The sequence below is a fragment of the Pavona decussata genome, unplaced genomic scaffold, assembly GCF_977016875.1.
Source record: "Pavona decussata unplaced genomic scaffold, jaPavDecu1.1 SCAFFOLD_95, whole genome shotgun sequence".
NCBI lineage: Eukaryota > Metazoa > Cnidaria > Anthozoa > Scleractinia > Agariciidae > Pavona > Pavona decussata.
Genome location: NW_028145512.1, coordinates 496,778 through 517,772, shown reverse-complemented (window position 1 = coordinate 517,772; position 20,995 = coordinate 496,778). Strand labels below are relative to the sequence as shown.

At 38.3% G+C, this 20,995-nt stretch overlaps 2 protein-coding genes across 4 annotated transcripts in view; both read right to left on the bottom strand.

Moving 5' to 3' along the window:
• LOC146472961 (gamma-aminobutyric acid type B receptor subunit 2-like) overlaps positions 1-20,995 on the bottom strand; it is a 33,991-nt gene that overhangs the window by 1,620 nt on the left and 11,376 nt on the right. For 2 of the 3 annotated variants that reach the window (XM_085118723.1, XM_085118722.1), the window contains exons 3-18: positions 20,494-20,631; positions 19,015-19,287; positions 18,504-18,569; positions 17,632-17,826; positions 16,345-16,581; positions 16,107-16,170; positions 15,562-15,645; positions 14,118-14,268; positions 13,109-13,226; positions 12,427-12,534; positions 11,815-11,940; positions 10,962-11,058; positions 2,883-3,118; positions 1,804-1,890; positions 1,271-1,294; positions 518-937 (exon numbers count right to left, since the gene is read on the bottom strand). In XM_085118723.1, the coding sequence (XP_084974849.1) occupies positions 899-937; positions 1,271-1,294; positions 1,804-1,890; positions 2,883-3,118; positions 10,962-11,058; positions 11,815-11,940; positions 12,427-12,534; positions 13,109-13,226; positions 14,118-14,268; positions 15,562-15,645; positions 16,107-16,170; positions 16,345-16,581; positions 17,632-17,826; positions 18,504-18,569; positions 19,015-19,287; positions 20,494-20,631 (2,043 nt within the window). In that variant the 3' untranslated portion in view covers positions 518-898. The remainder of the gene's footprint in view (positions 1-517; positions 938-1,270; positions 1,295-1,803; positions 1,891-2,882; positions 3,119-10,961; positions 11,059-11,814; positions 11,941-12,426; positions 12,535-13,108; positions 13,227-14,117; positions 14,269-15,561; positions 15,646-16,106; positions 16,171-16,344; positions 16,582-17,631; positions 17,827-18,503; positions 18,570-19,014; positions 19,288-20,493; positions 20,632-20,995) is intronic. The other variant, XM_085118724.1, reaches the window with a different exon arrangement.
• Positions 4,642-7,420, bottom strand: LOC146472962 (neuromedin-U receptor 2-like). Its single transcript, XM_085118908.1, has one exon. The coding sequence runs from the start codon at positions 7,295-7,297 to the stop codon at positions 6,269-6,271; it is 1,029 nt and encodes a 342-aa protein (XP_084975034.1). The 5' UTR covers positions 7,298-7,420; the 3' UTR covers positions 4,642-6,268.

Here is a 20,995-nt window from a genome sequence, read left to right as displayed (position 1 = left end):
CCCGATTAAACGCCGGCCTCGTTTAAACGCCGGGTCAAAACTGCTAATTTTTAAATAAACGCCGGGGGCGTTTGTTCGAGGTACTGGCGTTTATTTGCATCGAGCCAACAAGTAGAGATATTCACTAGAAAAGCACTGCTATGACACGTACTGTACGGTATACTGCTTTTGTTACTTTAATAAATGCTTAACAAACATGTCTGGCGTAACATTAACTGCGATGTATGGTGTACAACAAAACAAACTTGAAAATATATAGCAGTGTTCACGTTCCTGTTGTTATGACTGAGGCACTCTCAGGTCTGTCAGGTCGGGTCCAGGGGAGAAATCGTCCCGCCTTGACAAACTGCACAAGGGGTCTCAAAGAATGTAAAATAATAAATCAACCTAAAAATTGACGAAAATTTTACTTCATTAATAAACGCCGGACCCCGATTAAACGCCGGCTTCAAATAAACGCCGGGTCCCTGAGGCCAAGTTTTAAATAAACGCCGGGGGCGCTTAATCGAGAAAATACGGTATACTAGATAATGACCTGTCTGAGATCAATGGTGAATTTTCCCAATAATACATAGTTAAATTTTAAGTGCTCCAATAACACTGGTATGGTTCATCAGGTGAAGTACACTGATTGATGGCATTCTATAGGATCTCATACATGTTCGCAGGAATTGTAGTTATTGTAGTTATTATGTTGTTTGAGTAAGCCTTATTTCATAAGATGTCAAGTGATTTTGGGGATGAGGTTAGCTCTAGTTCCATAAGGTGCCACTGAAATCACACCCACAGCCTAAACTGATGATGAATCAGATTATCAGGATGTCAGCTTTACATGGACACCTAGCCAAGTTTTTGTGCAGCTTGTCGCTACTGTTTTTGAGTTTCTCCAGTGGACCTATCATGCCTCTGTTACTTCTGTCTCCTTTTGTGGTGCCATCTGACAAATATGAGAAAATGAAATGAAAATTAATACCGTGAATGTTCATTCTTGACCTTGGAATCTTAGTCAATTGTATGGAAAACTTTTCTCTCATGGTTTACTAATGTTGAAGCATTGAAGCTTTCGACTGTTTCTCACAGTCTTCTTCATCAAAGCTTCAATGCTTCAAAATTAGTTAACCTTGAGAGAAGAGTTTTCCATACAATTGAAATGGAAATTATTTCCTCCATAATACATAGTTTAAGTTTTAAGTGATATATGACATTTTAAAGGACCTCACATATGGTCGTAGGATTTGCAGCTATTAATTAAAATGTTGTTGTCTATTACCTCTGTTTCCTTTTGTGGTGCCACCTGACAAATTGAGAAAATAAAATAAAAATTATTTCCCCCATCATGATACATAGCTAGATTTGAGAAACGTATTTACCGTTTAACTTTAGCCCTCAAGCCTCCAATATTCCGCTAATTTTGCTCCATCAGATGTTGTACATTAGATTTTCGTTTTGTAAACGTATTTCCTAAAGTTGCGATACATTTGGGTTGTAAGTTTTTTTGTTTTGCTTTATGTGTATTGGACTTTGATGCAATGTTGTTGTTTGATTATTAAAATTAAATCAAGTTATTCAATCCGTTAATCAGATGGAGGTGAGGTAGAGGGGGAGGGGGGTTGGATGGGGGACACACTTTCTTTCGTATGGGTGTCATTGGTTTCCAGAACTGATTAGCTGAAGAAAAGGTGGAATTTTTCACTCTCACAGTCTTGATTTTGAACGCGTCTGATGTGACAAAGCATTTAGCGTCTAAAGAGCAAAACAAGTGATAGAATAATGATTAAATGGACTTATAACAAACACGCTTACTTTTGCTGACGTGTGTGCCGCGGCGTCCATAGTTGACCCAGTGGCAGTTGGAATTCGGTTGCCGTCTTCTGTTCTCAAGAACAATATCTATATAAAAAAAACCGCAGCATTGTAACAGACATTTGAAATCATAACATGTTCATTGACCATAAATATTTTTCTGTTTTTTTTTTTTTACTATTTGCTAGTTCTCATCATCCTTAGACACCCGGACGAGGTATCTTGAGGATGTCGACAAACAAAATAATCACTCGATGGCAAATTTCCAGGTACATAACCAACGAATAAAACTTCTCCTTTATCTGATAATATTCCATTTAACCAATTGCCTTACAAAAAGATAAAGTTGTTGATATCCTAGAAAATCATCACAACCTGAATGAAGTCGTTAATGATCAGTACTCACGACTATAAAAAGGAAAAGATATATAAGTACTTTGTTGCTGGGTACATTTCTTTTAGGCCAATGAACGCCCGGTACGGCTATGCAGCTAGCACCCAAAAAGGTGTTTAAAGTTGCAGGATGCAGTGTAAAAATTGCGCAGAAATACAGGACACCACCATTTTAGACATTATTAGGCGACTACAGAGTCCTGTAACACAGAACGCCGCTAAAACTTAGAACAAAAATTCGTGTTCCAAATCAGCACTCTTAATCCCACTAAATCAAGTGAACGCTTTTTATTCCAATAAGTTATTCTTGTTTTCCGCGTTACCATGCTCCCATCAATAGCGTAGCTCTACTGCTCACTATATAAACCCCATAAAACCCATAATTCTTTGATTCCCTCTGACGGAGGGCTAACGCTCGAAACGTCAGCTCTCGAATCTCTTTACGGTGGCCAAATTACCTCATCAACTCTATTGATGAAACCAAACATACGTCTTTCACTCCCCACCGACGCAGCACCACAGTTTCTTTAGTACATTACCCCATTATCCTTGGAATTAAGCTTGCTTTCTATGTGTGGCTGTCTAATGGTCCTTAACACTCAGAAACGCTCACATTAGAGCTAAATTGTGAAGTAACAGTTAGATTGCCAGTTGCCATCATCGATTGGTTAGTGCAAGTTACTCACCTTCGGTACAAATACGAGACACAGTGTAAGCGTAGTGCAGAAAATCGTCAGAAATGACGTCAGAGCAAACTGGGTTGTAGGTCGGTCACGGACAAGCCCCAGGATGGGAATTACAAGCGTGCATGGAATGATGACGTTATACACAGACATTCCAATCATTTTGCTGTCGTTTAAGGCTGGAATGTGTACTTTACGAGTTTCCCAGGCTAGGTAAGCTCCGAATAACAGCAGTAATCCTGTGGGACAAGAAGAAAGTGAAAACTGTTACAACACCCAGGAAAATTTACCTTTAACTTATTTTGACAAATCTATTTCCCATCAGCTTAGCTTAATCTTCATTTTGGCCGGGTCATAATGGCAGTATACGGGACCAACAACCGTGTAACAACAGACCAACGTCTGCAACCAATTGATCATGACATTACGACTTGGTTGGTTGGTGAAACCATTTACAGCTGCACATGAGCAACTACCGATATAATCATAATAGCAAAAACTAAAATGGAAACAGACATACAACTTAGTTTTAAATAATGGATTTCATTTTTGTATTCAATTTTAGACCTATTTTCACCTCAAAGTTGGCTATGGTCGCGCACAGCTCATGCAGGTTTTATGCTTTTTACTGGGCAGTTAGCATTGATAAATCACGACCCCCACAAGTATATGTACGCTTAAATCATTAAATCATTATCGTGTTTAGATAAAGGATTACATGTATGTTGTGTATGGGCTTTTAGACGCATACACACATGTATGTGTACGCTTAAATCCTTAAATCATTATCGTGTTTAGATAAAGGATTATATGTATGTTGTGTATGGGCTTTTAGACGCATGTAAATGTAAAATATGTAAATGATTTGTTTATAGTGGATGTGCGCCAAGCTTGTTTTCTGGTACTCCACTCAAACGATGGGAAACTAGTAATCCAAATTCAAAAGAGCAGGTTAAAAATCCCAACTGGCAGTAGACAAACCAGTTGGCTTTTTACCAGCGCTGCCGAGGAGTTGAACTCGGGGCTACCGAGAACAATTCCAACAAGCGGCTAGAGCGGGAGTTGAACCCTGACTGCAAGTTCAGCGCCCTAACCGCTCGACCACGCCGCCTAAATAGCGTTGCGCAGGACTTGCCTCGTCGCCAGTCGCTCGCTCGAAGCTGTAGCAGGTACGCAAGGAACCACTCGCTTCGCTTTTCTCCTTCCCATAAGCCCCCGCTTCGCGCTCGTTGCCATGCCCCACCAGTTCGTATTCAACTCGTTCTCCCTTATAAAGAAGGGTTGAGACTGCGGAGGATTCAGGCGCATTACAGATTTTTTATCACTCTTCTAAGTCAGATTATCATGCTACATGTATTCTATGTTTATTTCTGTATTTCTCTCACCCATTGACTGAAAACCAACATGTACATTATTAAATTTACAAATATTTATGACTAGTGCCAACATGATAAGCATAGGAATTAACTCAGAGTCGAACTCGGGTATCGTTTGCATGAAAGTAATCGTTGGCGCTATTGGATAACATATCGCCGCGTATTGGCCAAGAAGCCAAGGCTTTAAGGCGGAAATTCTGCCAATTGCACGCAACCAAACTTTTGTCAGAAATTTACGTAGTGAATTTAAATATAAAACGATGGAAGCTAAGATCACTTTTCGCAATCGTTTTTTTTTTTTTTTTTTTTTGCTTTAAGTTGAGTTGCTCATGTTTAATTTGTTGCACAAAATGATCTATTTTAGTGTAAAAGGATAAATTCTGGATAAATTGACAAGTTGATAGACATTCGATTCGGGAGTATGATGCACTCCGACTGTATTCCATAAACAATTTCACAGGTGCAATTAGACGCCTGCAGGCAACAGTTAGTTGTCATACATCAAATCACGTATTGAGGAAGTAGGCAGGATATCATGCATGCTGGCCGATTTATTACCGAAAATCCGCGCCAGTAGAAAATTAAGTCAGCCAATAGCGTTTATCGACCTCAAAATTCAGGCATTCAATCGGGGAAAGGATAATCAAAACAGGTGAAGATTGCTTTTGGCTGTGGTTTGCTCACTTATTCACGAAAATAATCGTTTTTACTCAAAAACAGTAATTTATTTCTTCGGATATACTGAAAACTTGAAAGAGGCTGAGTTCTTAATATTATCACCGCAAAACTGACAACTTTATAACTGCACTGGAAGACATTATGGACACTGTCGTGAGTTGAGTCTACTACAAGTCGTATATCAACTGGAATATTGACTTACAAGGCAGAATATCATCGGTCGCTTTAATAAAGGCTGCTACTGGGAAAAAAGAGGCCAATAAAGCACACTCACACGGATTGAATCGTTAAATAATTTATGCATCTGTTACAGCATAACAAAAACGGCGGAAGATTGCTTTTCGTTATAGTCTGTTATTTTAGCCTGGATTTTCAATATCCTGAGTAGGTACTTCTGATTTACAAAAATGTCATCAGACGTTTACTGTTAAGACCTTTTTCATTACTTTCTGGTGCATTCGAAAGTAAATATTCTGGGGCAGGATGTTTTGCTCTGATGCATATCATTCTACTGTTAATTTAACAGCTGCAGTGAAAAGCCTTCGAGAAAATCGTGAGTTGGGTCTCTTGGCTATCGTATATCAAATGGCAGCGTATTTACCAAGGAGAAAGCATATCGGGTTTGCTTTTGTTTGGCAATAGTGCACAATGCAATGACTGTCGTCGAAATTGATCGACAGTACAAATGGTGGAAGATTGCTTTTGGTTATCTTTTGCCACCTTGAACCTGAATTTGGAAAGCATTTTTATATCTTTCTAAATATCAAAGAATTTATTAGAAAATTCAGAATCTATTTCAGTTGTAAGGGAAACCACTTGAGTATATATACAACAGAAAAACAACACCTGCATACAGATCGTGTACGATAACGAACACACGTATGTTCGGAATTTATTTACTCTTCTTTACTTTGCTACATAACCCCTAATTATATAACATACAGTCCCACATAACGACGACATATTTAGCCCCTAAAACGCAAATAGAGGAAGTATTTTGTTATTCCTGGTAAAATATTAAGCCCTACAACAGGGCCGCACCCCTTAAGCTTGTGATCGCAACAATTCATGATATATGATCTTCCAATGAAATAGTTTATTTTCTCTCATTTTCACATCAATCAGACAGGTACCAGTTGGTCCTCCAATATTGTCAATTTAGATCTACCTCAGTTTCATGCTTCTAAAAAATTCTACGCAATTGTTGTTTTGCCGACTTTTGGAAAAAGTGTTTTAAGTGGAGAAGATGATTCAACTAAATTCAACGTTCTCTGGCTGCAATCACGTTCAACCTACCAGCTATCAGGCATACTGAATATCTCTTGAGTGTTAATATCAAATTACTCGCATTTCCACAACATCATGTTGTGGTGAAACCCGCCCACCTTTGCAGTACTGAGAAGAATTGCAATTGAAGCAACTAAACAGCTCCTTAAGTGCCTTAGAGAATCTTGAGCTATATCGGAAAAGAATTATAGGATTGATTACCGTGCTCAGGGTTGGAAAAACGTAGAAAAAGAACCCAACGAATACCATGCACGAATCTTCGGCGAAAGCCGAGGCTGGAAAGATTTTTTTTAGTATAATATAGACACAAAGGGGAGTCCAGCAAATGAAAAAGGCACTAATGATCCACATGGAAACTTTCATGACAATTCGATTCTGATACAGATTTCTAATCCTCGTGTTTTTTTGTTCTTCCTCTCCTGGTCTTGTTCCTCGTAAACTCTTCATGATCCGTGAGTAGAGTATAATTATTGAAATAAGTGGCACACAGTAAAATATCAAAAATCCTGCCGTATAGAATACAGACCGTTGAGTGGTGTTCCAAGAAACAAAAGTTCTACAAAGTATTTTGTGATCTTCTTGAATGATTTTACTGGACCAAAAGTAAGGGAAGGCAATCGATAACGAGAAAATCCAAGTGAATAACAACACAACAGCTCTTTTTCGTCTTGTAACCAGAATGGACTGAAAGGGAAGGACAATCGCGACGTATCTGTCCACAACGACTAACAGCAGACTTAGAACAGAAACAGTCTGCGAAATAGCTCTGGAGTAATGTCCAAGTTTGCAGACAAAGTCACCCACTGAACCTCTGATCATAAAGTTTCTTGACAGGAACCGCTCAGTCGCCGAGAGCGGCCAATTTGTTAAAGACGACAGGAGATCAGAAATCGCCATGTTGACCATGAAGTAGTTTGTACTTGTTCTGAGAGTGGTGTTCATTAGGAAAGCTATCGTGACGAGGCCGTTGCCGACGAACGACACAACGCTAACCAAGGAGATTGTCGACGCGAGAATCGTGGAAACTGTCCGAGAACAAATTGGCAAATTATCGGTTCCTACGCTGGAGTTATTCATGTTTCCTCAGCGAGGATATTAGTCACTTCTTTGTGATGCTTTAACTCTCGCTTGTGAAAAGCAAAATGTTCCTTTGGTTTATAACTTCCTGGTTATATATACATGTACACCTTTTAAAATGCAAATTACCTCGAATAATTGAAAGTGTTTAAGTAATCATGCTTGAGAAAAGTAAACACGTTTCGTTAGTTGCTTGGCACGTTTTGGGAACTGAAACGTGATCCACCATTTATATTTTTATTATTATTATTATTATTATTATTATTATTATTATTATTATTATTATTATTTTCTTCTCAGAAAGTTATTTCTTTTCTGTTTCCATTAGTCAAAGAAACGTGAAAAAACAACTACGATGCCAGCTATAAATACTAATTGTAGTAAAAAAAACTAGCTTTCGACCATATCTCACAATCTTCATCAGCAAAGCTACGTTTTGCTCTAAATTTCTCAGAACTTGTGCCAGAGAGAAGAATTTATTATTATTTAACGTGTTCCGAGATCAGGAATGAATGTACTTAGGCCCAGTTCACATGCCCAACTTTTCATAAGCCGAACTTAATTCAAATTAAGGGAAGTGTAATACATACCGGAAACCATTTTATTTGGTATCTTACGGCTAGTTTAAATCTTGAAAAAAGTCGAATCAATATCAAATATTGTCACGTACATATGAATTCTACACACGTACACACCATATGAATAGTAGAAGTTTATTTATCTAAATAGATCATCACATCCTCCCGGTTGGACGAATATTTTCTCTAAAAACTATCAGTTTTCCGTCGTGATCATTTTGTAACCGCAACCCCAACAGGCCATTTCGGAGTTGCTTTGAAGCTCATTAAGTGATATTTTTGTATTTCTTTATTTATTATTATTTTTTTTCTTTTTCTGGCCTATGAATGAAAACAAATTTTCATAATCAAAGTGAGAAAAGAAGCCTCGCTGTCATAACAAGGTTCAAAGTAACTCAGAAATGGAATCGTCGTTTTGCCAGCCCAGTTACCAAAAACCGGCAAGTTTAAGTATAAGAAGGTATATAACAAGTTTATTATTTGTCGTATTCGACAAGATCATTATTTCTTTTTCTCGTGACGTACATGTTTCCGAACACTGAGTGCATTTCGAAAAAGCAAACAGCGAAAAGCGGGTGGTATAACCGCATTGTCAATATTTGTATTTGTTAATGTAGTTGTTAATTTGTACGTGCCTGTGATTGGCTCATTTTGAAGGCTGTATTTGTTTCTGTGGACCGCAAAATTTTTAGGTTTATAGTATCCGTCGGTTTACGTTCGTGTAGGTAGTTTCCTACGTCAAAAACAGCAAATTTTAAAAACACTAATGGACGCGATATAAGTGAATCAAAAGCCCGATAAAAAAGTTATAACAGTACATACATACATGCATACTGAGGCTTTAAAATATTACAGCTCCCTTATACAGGGCAATTCTGCAATAACGATAAAGAAAAAAAAACAACTACAAATTATAAACTAAGATCAAAAGGTAAAAAAACAAAGCAGAAGGCTGTACGTGAATTAAAAATATTGTGCGTGGATTGAGAGAAATAAATTGAATTACTGCATGCCAAAAATGTTTGTTCTGCCCCATTTTAATAATGATGACAATAACAAAGATAACAGTAGTGATATTACTACTACTATACTCTAACCTAGCAATGTTTTTAGACAGACTACTCGAAACGCCTGTGTTTAGTATAGGTAATCACATGAGGCAGAGTACTATTAAGGATTAATTGCACAAGTGTTTTCAAAATTTTCCAAAATTGTCCGAGTCACGAAGTGAAAATTTTGGAAAATTTTGAAAAGACAAGTGCAATTAATCCTTTATAACACGAGGACTCATGCGATTACTTGTTTATCACTACAGGGCAAAATTATACGAAGGAAATCACGCGCGCAGTTTATTGTTAATTTATCTAGGAAGCCTGTAAAGCGCCACAAACGCCACCGCAAATCATCAATCAAATTGAACTGACCAATCGATTCAATGAGATTTTATTCTACAAAACTGTGTCATGATACACTGCCAAAAGTCTAGCAAACAAAGCTCATTTTAACAGAACATTTCTGCCAACAGAAAAACAACTGAACATACACAGTTTAATCTGAGTCAGAATCCATGATTTATGAGCATGATTCTCTTATAAGCCCGCTTGCTCTGGCTGAGACTAGATTGCAAAGAATGGTTTCCTGTGACGTTGAGCGTTACATTGCAATGGCTGAAATTGTAGACATGGCTGGAAGCTGACCTGGACTGAGTTTGAACTGATGACAATGGATGAAAAACTTGTCTTGAAGTGGAAGCAGGCTTGGCATTGTCGATGATGTTGGACATGATATTCTGCTAGTTTTCATCACCGGAGTAGAGTCGTAGTCATCTAGGTCTTGCTCTGAGTTGTGACCCGTTATGTTTTTAATCTCGCATTTTGGAATACCAACAGTCTTTCTTGTACTGTGGTTGGTTAGCTTCTTTTTGGGGCAGACATCTTTTAACGTTGAGTCCTCTTTCATTGTTTTCATTATGTTATTGATTGTATTCTTGCCCATCGGTGTTTTCTTGTACCACGCGGCGCTGGTCTGAGGCTTGTCGATAACAGCCAGGTAAAACGGCCTTGTTTTCTTCATTTCTTCTGGGCGTCTTTTCCAGGTATTGCAACGGGCACCTCTTCTCGCCTGTAGCGGACATCTTGGGAGTAGTTAGCCGAGGTTTCACTCGGAGACCACCTTGTCTTGTCTTTGTAGGGCCTTCGGAAAAAGTGGTGAACTCGACGCCATCATGTCGTGGTGCTCTTGTCGACCACGTAAACCAAAATGCATTGTTAGCAGCCACCACATTGTGTTTATCAAAGAGCGAGGGGTTTGATTGCTTAACTGACCTTTTTCCCATAGTATCTCCTTTTCTTCCTTCGTCAGGCTTTTTGCTTTGTTGGGTCGTTTTCCCATGCCTTGTTCGCGCATCTTTCTCGCCTTCCCTTCCCAGCAACACTTTCCTCAAAGACAGGAACTCTGTATCCCTCAGGATGGACTTTGGATAATTTCGGCATCTGAAATTTCGATCTAAAGCCGCCTGCATCACCTTTAGCGAGTCTGGCTCGTAGTTTTGGCCGTTTTCTTCCCTCAGCTCAGCATGAATTGCAAGAGTGCTTCATTCAATTCTGGAATGTCGTAGCTTTCTAGCTGTTCCTCCGATCCTTTCCCTTAGTTTTCGCCCAGTTTTCAAAACTTTGGTTTCCAATAGTCTCTGCTTCGTTTTGTGTTTTTGTTTTTCTCTTTCGCTTTTCAAAGTTCAATAGAACGACAAGCCATTGTTGCAACAAAAACTTGGCGACAAATTTCAAGATAACGCACTGTTGCTATGCAACGGATTAACCAATCATTAACAGGCAATCATGCCCCCTCTTGATTACCAAAAATGTCTTCGATCTCAACCAATCAGCGCTCAGTAATTTTTCCCTTTAATGATAAAACGATTTATAGGGAAAATTGACGGGGATTCATTGTCATTGGTCAAAAGTGACCAATTTGTGTTTCCTTTAAATGTCGTGATGAGCAATAACGATTCCTACCAAACAAAGTTTGATTTTAGCGCAAGATATTCATTTTCAAGAAGAAGATAAACAATGCTTAGCTGTCCTTACCTTTATATCCAAACATACAGGCCTGCCATATCATTATACTTTGACTTGTGCATATGGTAACATATGGCTGTACTGCAGTGTCGTCTCCATGTAAAATCTTAACAGAAAGTTAAAAAAAAAACTATCATAATCCTAATCGATATCCTTAGTTTTCCAACTTGTTGCTTTGGCATGTAAGGAAAATACAGCTATTTCATTAAATAGAAGAGAGATCCTCGCAGTTATTTACGTAACTTAAGTAGTTGCGAAAAGAAAGCCTAAAAAATTTCAGGCTTGAACGGGATTTGAACCCATGATCTCTGCGATGCCGGTGCGGTGCTCTACCGATGAAGTTAGCTATCAGGCCAATTGGGAACTGGCTATATTTACAGTTCAACGCGACAAGACCGCGAAATAACAATGGGGTAGTTTTCCATAACCAGATAGATAAATCGTTTATTAAATAATGCACTTTGCAGTCTCGGCAACTGAATTACGTGTCTCAAAACCTAATAATAGATAATAACAATAAAAGTCTAAAAGACTCAGTAATACGAATAATTAAAATATCGTAAAAATTATCTATCGTTATAAAGCTAATCATATGCTATCTATGATTTAAAACTCAGTTGCATATATATGTAGGAGATATGGCTCACTTGCTTGACTTGACTGTCTGTCCTTAAGTTTAGATTCCACCAAGTTTTTCGAACTACAGGAAATTAATCACGGAGGCAAACGCTCGCGGAATTTTTCTCCAACCTACCGCACTACCACTGCAGTGGGTCCTCTTCGAATAAACCTGTAATGACCATTTCCCTTATATGTCACTTATTTCTAGTAATAGTATTAGACGTTCAGGCGATTTTTTTACCTCCAGTGTTAAGTTGAGGGCTTTATTTGTTAATGGGTCGACAATCTGCCACGTGAGGAGAATAATGAGGTCAATTAGGAGGAGGACAGCTACCATGCCAAACAGTTGTCTGTCCCGGATGATAATCTGAGGAATGAGATCACATACAAATAATTTAAGTTGATCGTTTCTTTGCCAGGATAGAGGGCTATTTCTCTTAACTTGCCTGACTTGTTAAAGGGAACCTCCAATCCGACAACAAATTGACAGTAAATTGTCGGAAATAGTGTCTCAATTCTAAATTTTAGTTTCAAAAGTAGAAGTGACATTCAAGTGCGCTAAAAATTAGATATGATTATCGCCTGTTTTCGATTTTAAATTTCCTGGGTGCCGCCATTTTGGATTTCATGACGTCATACTGTTACCGCTATTGTCAGTAAGAAGCAGAAGATTTTTTGTGTGAAACAATTGAGCAATCATGAAATCCATTACCAAGATGGCGGCTCCCGGGAAATTTAAAATGAAAATTAGGCGATAATCAAATTCTGTTTAAAGTTAATTTGTTTAAAGAGTGGAGGTTTCCTTTAAGTTTTTAAGCTTGAAACATAAAACTATTAAAGTAAATCGCGTTACCCTCTTAGTATTATTGGAATTGAGGAATATCACGTGCACACGCCAAGTCTTGCTGAACATTGCTCCAAAGCCCAAACTGAATCCGATCACCACAATCCATAACTCCGCCTACATCAAAGAACAGTGAAAATTGTTCAATTAACTTGAATGTACCCACTAATGCAGAGCTTCCCGTTTAAAGGAGGCTATCACTGTTACTGGATCCATAACTCCAACAGTATTGAAGCATGCATAACAATGAGACTTAGCGGATTAATAGTACGTCCAAAGTTTTTTATTTTTTAGGTCTGCAACGGGAAGCGGTAACTTCATATGACGGTATAGATAGGTTAATTTAATTCAGTATTTTTGCCGATAGCCTCTTTACTTTTTTCGTTGACTTTTGTTCGCAGCAAAATCTGAACTCTAATTTCTCCTTCACTCTATAGAAACAAAAGGAAAAAACTTTCGACATCTTAATTTGATTTCGACTTTACATGGGATGTGTAGCCTGCGTGGCCGGCGTAATTGGGGAAGGGGAAGGAGAGCGAGGGAGGCGAGAAAAAATGAGGGGGATTGGATCCCCAATCCCCCTCGTTTTTTCTCGCCTCCCTCGCTCCCCTTCCCCTTCCCCGATTACGCCGGCCACGCAGGCTACATGGGATGAAATAGATGTTAACGCCAAAACTACACATATACTCACCTGGCAAACTAGGCTACTTCCTTCTTTGTTCAAACCCAACAGTACACCAGAGATAAAAACAAGAATGCAGCCGATTATAATCAAGTTATTCAAGTTTGGTGAAGACATTTTGATATATCTGAAGGGAAGAAAACACGACACGTTATGTATGGAAGACTGTCTTAGTAACAGAAACACCGGAAAGGAAAATATTTGAAGAATACTTTATAGAGAATGATTTAATGAAGACAATGGCCGTTATTTATAAAAGGTACAAATTAATGTATCCTAAGTGAGCAATGTTTGGCTGAGCTTCTACACTACATTTCTACGTTTCTACTTTTCTACATTTCCCTATGACATCTGCCTCAACTTAGCTGTTCGTTGGGTACGTTACCGCGAGTAGAAAAATATCGACCCTTCTGTAGTATAGAACAGCCAGAATCCGCCTTATAATTGGACGTTAAATCCAAATTGGGAGGATGACTTAATACCTTCAAGCAGGAGTCTCTCGTCAAGGAGGCTTTTTTGATAAAGAAGAAGTAAGCCGTTGTAGTTCTAAAATATTGGGGCGAATTGGAGAGCACCCGTCGGAATCATCCAGGGTACTTAACGGTTCATTTCGGTAGATATCTATTGGGGAGGCATTAATCGCCTCAGAAATTCGGATTTAGTTGTAAATTAAAGAAAATATAAAGTTTTCTTTACAAAATTGTCGGCTCAAAATTTCGTAACCGCTGGAAAATTGATTCATTTTGTTTTTCGGAGGGGCAGATATATGTCGTTAAGACTAGCTAGCATTTTTGTAAAGCCAACAACACCTAGTAAATTCGGGAAATAAGACTTCATTTCCTAATTCTTTCTGCAACTTAACTTTTTAGGTAAAGCATCCGAACATATCAAACTGTATTATCTTACACAAATATGTATTAAAAGAGCACGAGACGAACTCTGAACACCGTGCACAACATTTAAAGTATTTTCCTTAAATGTTCTCGTTCGGTGCCCCTGATCATACACCAGGCTTTACCTGACATTTTGGTTGTAGACATTGAATATGAGAAAGGCGATTGCCATCAGCACACCAAGAGTAGACAAGGCGAAGACGAACCAAAATAACACTGGGTCGACTCCTTCTAACTTCTCTTCAATTTTCAGACCATCCACTGGAACTTTTCCACCTTTGCGTTGGAAAGAAAAAGGTATCCAATTTGGTATATTCCAAAAATACATTCTCTACAATGTTCTCATGACGATGTTGACTACTCAGCTAGTTTGGTTATGTCCTCCTGCATTTTTTAGAGAAAGCAACATTGAAAAGGTTTTATCTTCTGCCCTTCTGGCCCAAATGATTACTGATGTTACGTTGCTCATTGTAACATACGAAACAGTAGACACGGTGTGCAGTGTGCGAAATGGCGTGGAGCCAACTGCAGCTGAGATTTTTAAAAATCATTCGACCAGAGGGAGAATCCCCTCCCAGAAACTCAGAGGTTTTTAACTTCCAATTCAAACAATCTGCTAAAACAAAACTTGTTGCTTCACCTTAAATTTTTTAAATTTATCAAAACAATGAATTTATCATTTTATTAAAGTATCAACGGTAGTTGGTAGGGAGAGCTACTTTATGTAGGGCCTATCCAGGTCAAATTAAAATTTGGAAACTTTTGTTTTTTGGGAGAATCGAAAAACAGAATACCTAGAAAAGAAAACCAGAAAGCCAGAAAACCTCTTGGAGCAAGGACGAGAACCAAAGAGCAAACTCAACCCAAACTATGACACCGCGACAGTAGGTGCGTGCGAGACTGGTGTTCTCACCATTGCGCCATCCCTGCTCTCCAATGACGTCGACATATCATTACTGACGGAATTCATGTTTTTATGACAGCCATCTTTTAATGAAGAGAAAGATGGTTAACGTAGAACTCGGTCATCATCAGTGCAAAAAGATAAATTTCAGTTCATTCAGCATAGCAGAGTTCATCTCGAATCTCCCTGAAGTTCATTCCGTTAAAACATCCCAACGGGATTGACTCCTTGCATTGTTTTCTTCGAGTGATGAATCAAATTTTGTTAGGTTGATAGAAATGTGCAGCCAAATTTCCACATACTTTCTACGTCATGTGACGTCCAAATCTGACTGGACGGAGTTCAGAGTGAACATTGCTAATGTACATTCCATCAGCCAAATTTTACTATCCTAGTGCACATTCTTGTAGAATTACTAGCTCAAAGCCCTGTCTAATAAATAGAGCTGTTGCATAACAGCATAACATCCATTGAACATCAATTGGCTGATAGCTTTGAGATCTGAGTGCCTGGTTCAAGAAACTCTCTTAAGCTAAGATGTATCCTAAGTATTGTTTCTGAGCAATAGTCTGATGTAATTCCAACAATAGGATTCTGTTAAGAAAAAATACTTAAAATTGTTCTTAACATAGTAGGGTTTCGTCAATCTGTCCCCTGAGTCTTACCTTCCCACATGTAATCAGTGTCACCGTCCTCTTCATAAGTGTCGTTTTCCATGTCGTAAAATGCAACTCTTCTCTCGGTGTCCCCTGGTGAAAAAATACGAAGCTAATTTAATTAGAAAAAAGTAGCTGTCTCCAGCCCCCAGAGGTTTTTATAATCCCATTACCATTGGAGGAGGGGCTTATTAATATCTATTAAGCTTTTGCTAAATGTTCAAACATTGTTATACAAAACGTCCGACTTTCGTTAGATAGCAAATGTTGGACAAGCGCATAAACGTCATATCTGACACCGCTCCACTGTAGAATTCTTCTTAAAAGATCTTAAAAATGTTGAGGAAGCATAATCTAGCTTTGAGTCTAATAACCTTTTCATGAAAACACGGTAGAAGAGAGGGTGAATTAATGAAGAGGGAGAGAGACTCATTACATTAAAATCTAACGTCCAAACGGGTTTCCCCAGTTCAGGTGTAGAGCCAACCATAAAAAGGTCAAACTACTAAGCAATAGGTTAAGAGTACGTATACCAATATTTTTGAGATACTTGCCTTGTATCTGTCGGACCTCCAGTTTTGATATTCCGTCGTTGTTGCTGTCAAACTTTACTTGACCCTGAAAAATGAGATAACGCTTTTCACCTTTTTGCTCTGCGGGCCTTAATGCTTCCGGCTTACATCGAACAATTTCTTATTGTTTTTTTCTAGTCAAAGGTGGAGGCTTTCACACGAAACACGAAGGAATGTGTAGCACTTGCTCGCCTAAAACGTGCGGGTAATTCTCACTTACCGTCATTCCTCGAAAGGAAATGCCCTTCATAATGTCGACGAAGATTTTGCTCACGTTAGCTTGACTGTAATTGAAGTCAGTCAATGTTAAGTTCTGCTGCCTCAATACTTCCAGCGAAGCATTGAGTGTTAATGCGCATGTCCAAGCGGCGTCGAATCCGAAGGCAGCGAACGAGTTTACTGGATATCCTGACTTGTTCAATCGCACTTGGTAATTGTCGTATAGCTCTTGAGGGGTCTGAAATAGTTGAGACAGAGGATTATCGCACAAAGAATATTGTATCCAAAAGGAATCTTTTCTGGAGAGCGCTTTCCATTTGCCAGAATCGTCACCAGCCAGAAATCACTGACAAAAATCAAGAGCGCGAATGAAATCACCAACCAAATTGAAGAAAACGGTTTAAGCCACAGAAAGCTATACTCTTCAGAGGGCCAAAAATATGGAATGCTTAGCCATTATCAATTATGTCTTCCCCTAGTCTATCCACCCTCAAAAGAAAGCTTCTTGATTTCCTCAGTTAATTGTATGAAACGTCCGTCTCTGTTATGTCTTTATAGTCTTACCACCGTATGTTAAAAAATCTAAATACAATGTCTTTACTAGTCTTACAGTCCTAATATATCTCCGAGGAGACCTCTCAGTACAAGCCCGGGGGTTTCTTGAGGTCTCCTCGCCGCTTTTTACTTCTTCTTTTACTATTATTATTCACTGTAAACTTATGTAAGATCTTGGTCTATTATTCACTGTAACTTTCTATGAATGTATGTCGTGGTGAATAAAATAAAAGAAATAAATAAATAAAAAATTCAAGAAAGCCGTTGAAACCACTGAGGAAAAGAAAGAAAATGGTTGAGTCCGTTGAGAAAAAAATAATTATAAAAAAATAACATTTGAAACTGCTGACAAAAACCAAGATTGAGAGGTCTGGTAAAATACACCCTCTTCACCAAAGTCTTTCAAAATGGAACATAGCATTTCAGAACGTAGAGACAGCCCTTCAATATGGCACATTCCATTTACAAAATTTACCCGTCTGACCAGCAAGTTCTGACAAATGGAAATGAGCCCGAAGTCATCATATTTCAGGTGCGCGTGCTTGACCTTCCGTATTGTGTAGCTTGAAACTGCGGAAACTGTTTTTGGTGAGGGAAAAAAGCTTTTTCAGTCAGTTCACGGACTTAGACTGGGCGATATAAAAACTGCGGGAGTTTGAGTGAGCACGAACACCGAGTTTTAAGGTTGTTGGGGAAAGGAGAAAACAGTTTTATTTTAATTAAACCGTTATACCTTGCCGCACACAGTGGGTCCAGGGATTGGACTAAGTTTCAATTCTCCCGTTCCAATGTTGTTGCTGAGCCCTCTCCGTACTTGTTCTGGTGTACAATCAACAAGGGGACTCTGCTCTTTCCACCAGTTGTCCTGATTCCTCCCCGATATTAAAATCCACACGTACTTGGGCCCGTACATACCCTGCTTGAATGCCTGAAATATTTAAAAGAGTATTCCTCAGCAAATGCTTGGCAAAACAAGGAATATTTTCCAAAAACATTGCTGCTCATGACTATATTTTGCAGTTTAAATGAAGTAGAAGTAAAATTACGGACACAAACTTTGTTTTCTTTTTTTTTAGTTTAGTTTAAGTTTATTAAAACTCTCTGGCAGTTAAAAAGAACTGTATTAACGAGCTAAATTTAAAATAGATAATGAAATAAATAAACTAATCTAATAATACTAACAACTAACTAATTGAAATATTTTAATGTAAAAAAATTCCCCCGCTCTCCTGGTTCTAGAATTAATTAAGTTTTGGAACAAATAAAATTGCTGCGAGGTTGTCCTCAAATCATAATGGCAGCTATTAACAACGCGTTTCGGTAGTAAGTGGACCAGGGGGTGATCACTTTGCTTCATTTCATCCATTTTTCCATTGAGACATATTGAAAGAAACAAGTTTGACCAGGTCAAAAGAATTGTTAAAACCCATAATTTTCAGTGACTTCAGCTGTCAATTCAGCTAAGAAAACCACCATCAAGGTAAACGAAATTAGAGAACTTTGCTTCACACCTGAATAACAACTTTTTACGTTCTAAACTTAAAATCGAAAAGAAAAGTACATCTCTTTCAGTTTGAAAAAGAATTTCAGTTATTTCTTAATTACCTCGCAGAAGGTGACATAATGTTGATCCGGATAGAAAAACGCAAATATTATACGGGCATCCTTTTTCTAAAACGAAGAAATTAAAAAACAAATTAAATAGAGTGAAACTGCGTCTTATGGAGGGTGAAAAATAATGGCTTTATATAAAGCATACCAAACCTATAAAATGTAAATGCATTGTCGTAACCCGAGGGTGTGCACTAAACTACCCAGGCTCGTTTATAAGCACTTCACTGAAATGATAATCAAAAACAAACATTGCAAACTGAATATATCAGACGAAAGATTGATTCTAAGTGGAACTGGAAGCAAGACGGCCCGGGTAGCGTTTAAATTACAAGAGTTAAATACGTACCTACCAAAAAACAAAAACCGGCTAGGACTATAGTACTTGGGATTTAAGTCCGCAAACTTATCTGCTCTGACATGCTGTCTCCCTTACTCCGTACTCCTTCCTCCGTAATTTGAAATGAGGCACGCCGGCTGCGTTTCCATAAATCTAATAACATACCTTTAGGTTTCTTATGGCAAATCTTGGGTGATCTTTGTAGCTTTCGTAAGCGAGCACAGAAAAGCCACTAGCCTCCAGCAAGTCAACCAAAGAATTACTTATTCCTGTAAAGACGTCGTTGTTTTGCTGCAAGATGGCGACTCTTTTCCAATTGAACCGTCGCAAGATTGCAATCCGCCCAAGGTTGGAGAATTTCTCTGAAGGATTTGTTCGGAAGTAGAGAGGGTAGAGTGATTTCGAGGAAAGCAATGGCGAGGAGTTGGAGAACCCGATCTAAGGTAAGTGAAATTCATGAATTTAATTGAAGAATCTTCTCGCTTGTGGATAAATATGTTTCAGGTCACTAATAATTATGTTCCTCACGCTTGAAATCAATCTCTTAACTAATTCTATAACAGCTAAGTGCACGTGTGTAGTTGAGAATGCATGGAAAGTGGTTGACAAAGTGTTCTATTAAACTGTTAATCCCTTGTACCCCTGTAGGACAAGATTAACGAAGTCTTCCTACGTTAAGATGTGTCCTAATAGCCTTTCGTTGGCATAACAATAGACAATTGTTTCGAAGCAATACTTTAGACGTATCTTAACTTAGCAGGTTCAGCTTCAGGTTCATTTATTTCACACTATTTACATAAAAGTAATATAGAAAGAAAAGTATAGTTACAACAGATGATTACAAGATGTTTAAGTTTCCTTTCGACTTCTTGCTGATGATGCTATAAAACATCAAAAGATCTTGAGGCAGGGCTTCGGGAACCTTGCCCCAGGAGTACAAGAGGCTGACATTTCATAGAACATTTTGTCACCTACTTTCCATGTTTTTTTAAGCTGCACACATTAAACGGCTATAATCTATAAATCTACAGCCAAGGGAAGTGCACATATCGGTTGAGTAAGAGGGGTTGGGCCTTCATAACCTTAAAAATTATGAGCATTATATTCGCGGGTAGAGTTGAGCAGGAGTTCCAGTGAGTAATTGGAGGTAATGGGTCTCCATTTATTCAAATCACGGCCAAGGAGTACAAAATAGACGTAAATAGGCCTATGAAAGTAGATTATATGAGAAGGGGAGCACTTTTCTAAATAATCCGTTTAAAATGCATGAATTTGTAACTAAAACACTAGATACAGACGAATGATCACTTTTAATGTTGCTTCCAGTGAACTTCAAAGAATATGTTTTGTCATTCTTTTCATAGTCTTCTCCAACGAATAGAATGGACTTTACTGTTTTTGTTCCAAAATACGATTTTGTGGTTTAATAAAAAAGAAAAGTAACACAATATTTTAAGAAAGAGTCATACATTTTGTATTTCTCTACCTTTACATTACGCTTTATCTTCACGATTTTGGACTTCGGAAAAGAAAATTACGGACTACGGCTATTAATGAGTCAAAAACACACACTGGAGCCATCATTGTTACTGTTCAGGCTTTGTAGTCAGTATCTCTTATTATTATACCAGCTGTTACTCTTACCTGTACTATGTTCCAGTAATGGATAGCCTCTGCTACCGGCATCGCCGCTTTAGAACATCCGGGACCCAAAAACATAATCTTCGGTTTCCCGGATGATATATACTCCAGTGACCTGCGCACGGCTTCACCAACACTGCACTACAAAAGTATCAAAGTCACATACGATTAATGTAATTGTGGAACTGACTAGTTTATGTAGCTAGTCCAAGACATATTGATCTCAACAAAGTCATGGGGAGATTTGGAAATATATGAAAAGACAATTCAGTCGTTAAAAAGATCGTTTGTCATTCAATCAGTCTTTAAAATATGTTCACTTGATCATCTAAATCGCCGGAATGAGGTTGACGACAGTGGTTTTTATATGGAAATAATGCCTGTATTATATTCCTGCTCTCGTATGCAAGAAAATGAAATATTTTGATCTTTGTGTTTATGCTTGCATGAAGCTTGCGTGCCAAGTGTGGAGGGGGAGGCATGAGGGATTCGCGATCACGGAGCA

Excerpts from the sequence above, each read along its gene's own strand:
- LOC146472962 (XM_085118908.1), bottom strand. The coding sequence starts at position 7,297 with ATGAATAACTCCAGCGTAGGAACCGATAATTTGCCAATTTGTTCTCGG.